At 39.9% G+C, this 2,815-nt stretch overlaps 1 protein-coding gene across 7 annotated transcripts in view; it reads right to left on the bottom strand.

The window, feature by feature from the left end:
• Positions 1-2,815, bottom strand: part of NRP1 (neuropilin 1) — a 199,031-nt gene that overhangs the window by 51,777 nt on the left and 144,439 nt on the right. For all 7 annotated transcript variants that reach the window (XM_006770953.2, XM_006770949.2, XM_006770952.2 and 4 more), the window contains one exon: positions 245-389. In XM_006770953.2, the coding sequence (XP_006771016.1) occupies positions 245-389 (145 nt within the window). The remainder of the gene's footprint in view (positions 1-244; positions 390-2,815) is intronic.

Genomic DNA, 2,815 nt, shown 5'->3' with positions numbered 1-2,815 from the left:
CATCAAACCTCAGAGGAAAGGTAGGGGAGGGTGGGGGTAAGGGGGAGAGATCAACCAAAGGACTTGTATGCATGCATATATGCATCATCAATGGATACAGACACCAGGGGGTGAGGGCATGAGTGGTGGGAGGAGGAGAAATGGAGGGGGGTAAGTACACATATGTAATACCTTAATCAATAAAAAATAAAACAAAACAAAACAAAACTGGGAAAGTTAAAGGTACTTTGGAAATTGTAATTACCTTCCACTTCACAGCCCAGTAGCTCCATTCTTAGCCCGAGTCCACCATGAGTGGCTCTCTCAGGGTAGATCCTGATGAATCGTGTGGAAAGAGGTTGAAAAGTTCGTAGCTCAGGCGTATCATAATTGCTGTTGCCTTCAAAAGACTGTGAAGTATGAAAAATACCAGTTATTAAAACCACCTAGTCAGCAGAAGAGTCTCTCCTTTGGTCTCTTAATAGAGCAGAGAAATAGGGATCATTCTATTGTAAATGCCTGACATTCATTTCATAAATGAGAAAGGAAAAAACAATTCGACTTCTTTAAGAAGTGATAGATGTCATTTCTCAGAAACTAGAGTATGCCCTGAGGCTATACCAGAAGCAGTCATGAGACATGTTTTTAAATGATATGTTGACATGCCTCGGAGAAGCAACACTTTAACCACTTCCTTGAGGTTGGAGAACTATAATTCAGGAAGAGAACTTGCCACTTTTCAGAGCTTATAATAGACACCACATTTTCAATAACTACTTCTGTTAAATTCTCTTCAATCAGTGGGACCTCTAGAAGAGGGATGAATTAAATTGCTGAAGAAGGAAATAGTAAATTTAATGCAGTGCAAATGCTGTTTACTCAAGAACTTGTGTTATTCCAATGCCTTAAAATTCTATTTACATAAGGTGTTCCAGCACTTGGGAGTATCTGTAGATAAAAGACCTCCTTTTCTCAGAAAGAGAACAAGAGCCCTGTTAAGTGATGTTCTGACGAATGGGTTGAATTGCACCTCTTTGTCAAGCGCGTTTCTAACTTGAATTCAGTGACATATTTTCAGGAGCTAGGCTATTCATTGCCAGTGCTGCTGCTAAATTATTTTATTTTCCTTTGACAGGAAGGTCAAAATCCTTGAGTGGAATCATAAGCAAATGGAGCAATAACTAGGCTTCTTTTCTTTTTTTAGAAATGGATAAGCTTCACTATATATCCTCTTCTCCCTACACCATTTTTAATCCAGTCCAGAATGGGAGAAGCGGGGAGAGGCAAGTTTAGAAAAATCAAATTGCTTTATCATTAGGAGTGGCCTTTTATATGTCAAATAACCTAAGATGTTTACTGGTGAAAGGTATTGTTTAAAGTGCTTAAAATATATTAATTCATTTAATCCTCTAGACAACTCCACAAGGTAGGTTCTAGTATTACCCCTGTTTTACAGGTGAACCACAGAGAGGTCAAGCAACTTTCTCATGGCCATATGGTAAGTGATAGAGCTAAGATTCAAACGTGGGCAGTCTGAACTGGTGCCCTTCACTCTTACAATGCCGTGATGCCTCAGCCCTTAGAAATAATCTAGTCAAATGTCATCATTTCAATAAATGAAAACATTGAGGATCAGGGATTTGAATTCTTTGCCCAAGTCCACACACTTAGTTTCATTGTTTTCTTTAAATTATCTCATTCTAGGCTACTAAGCTTGGTAGATCAGACCGAGTGGATGGCCAGCCTCAGGCCTGTCAGCAGGAGTGGGAACCATACCTAACAGTTGTCATAAAGCAGCCAAGGAAGCTATCTTTCAGTGGTGGAAACATCATGGCAAAACAGGAGACACATGTAAGAGGAGATAGACAGATTGAGTAGGTTGTGACATAACCAGGGCTTTTCTGAGTTCTAGAAGTAAATTAATTGGTCCTTTCTGACTCAGAAAAACCTCCAGGAATTTCAAAGTACATGACTAACATAGACCCACTTCTCTCAATTAAGGTTTCCTTCTATTATTTTTAAGAGTAAATTCCCCATTGGCTGGGGTTCTACATTCTTGATAGAATTACAGTTGTTGCCAGTAATTGAGAATCTGACATATATTATTGTTAGGCTCTATTAAGTGTCATCAATTAAGAGTAATCTATAATAATAAAAGCATAATATGCTAATTAGACCAGACGTCCTTCCATCCTTCTGGACAAAGCAGGGGCTGCGAGGGAAAGCCGGGTCCTAGGTGCCTGCCAGCAGCTGGAGGGAGGGAAACCTGGGTCCCAGGTGCCAGAGGGAAGCTGTTGACGGCAGCTGGGGGAAGGAAGGCCTACTCTTGCATGAATTTTGCCTATCGGGCCTCTAATATACTAATAACATAGCTTCAACAATCATAGGAGAAAAGCACTCTTTTAACTTGTGGTTTCTAAAATATTTTCAGAGTTTTTATCATATGTGTGTAGATATTTCCTTTCTTGTGTCCCAGACTCTTCTCCTAATTTTAACTTGAGCAAAAAATTGGCACAATGTAAATATATTATAAAAGCTGTCAGAGATGAACTGGGAAGAATATTAGCAATGTAGAGCCATATACAACAGTGCTAATTGTTTTTAAAAATATGATTTTATTGATTTTTAGAGATAGAAAGGGAAAGGAGAGAGAGTTAGAAATGGCAGTGTCAAGAGAGAATCAACTATTGGCTGCCTCCTGCACCCCCCCTACTGGGGATCAAGCCTGCAACCCTGTCATGTGGCCCGACCAGGAATTGGACTGTGACCTCTTGGTTCATAGGTTGATGCTCAACCGCTGAGCCATGCCAGCTAGGCTATCCTGAAATAATTTTAC

The sequence above is a fragment of the Myotis davidii genome, unplaced genomic scaffold (assembly GCF_000327345.1).
Source record: "Myotis davidii unplaced genomic scaffold, ASM32734v1 scaffold1925, whole genome shotgun sequence".
Lineage (NCBI taxonomy): Eukaryota > Metazoa > Chordata > Mammalia > Chiroptera > Vespertilionidae > Myotis > Myotis davidii.
Note: the sequence above shows the minus strand (reverse complement) of the source record. Positions and strands in the feature narration are given on the sequence as shown.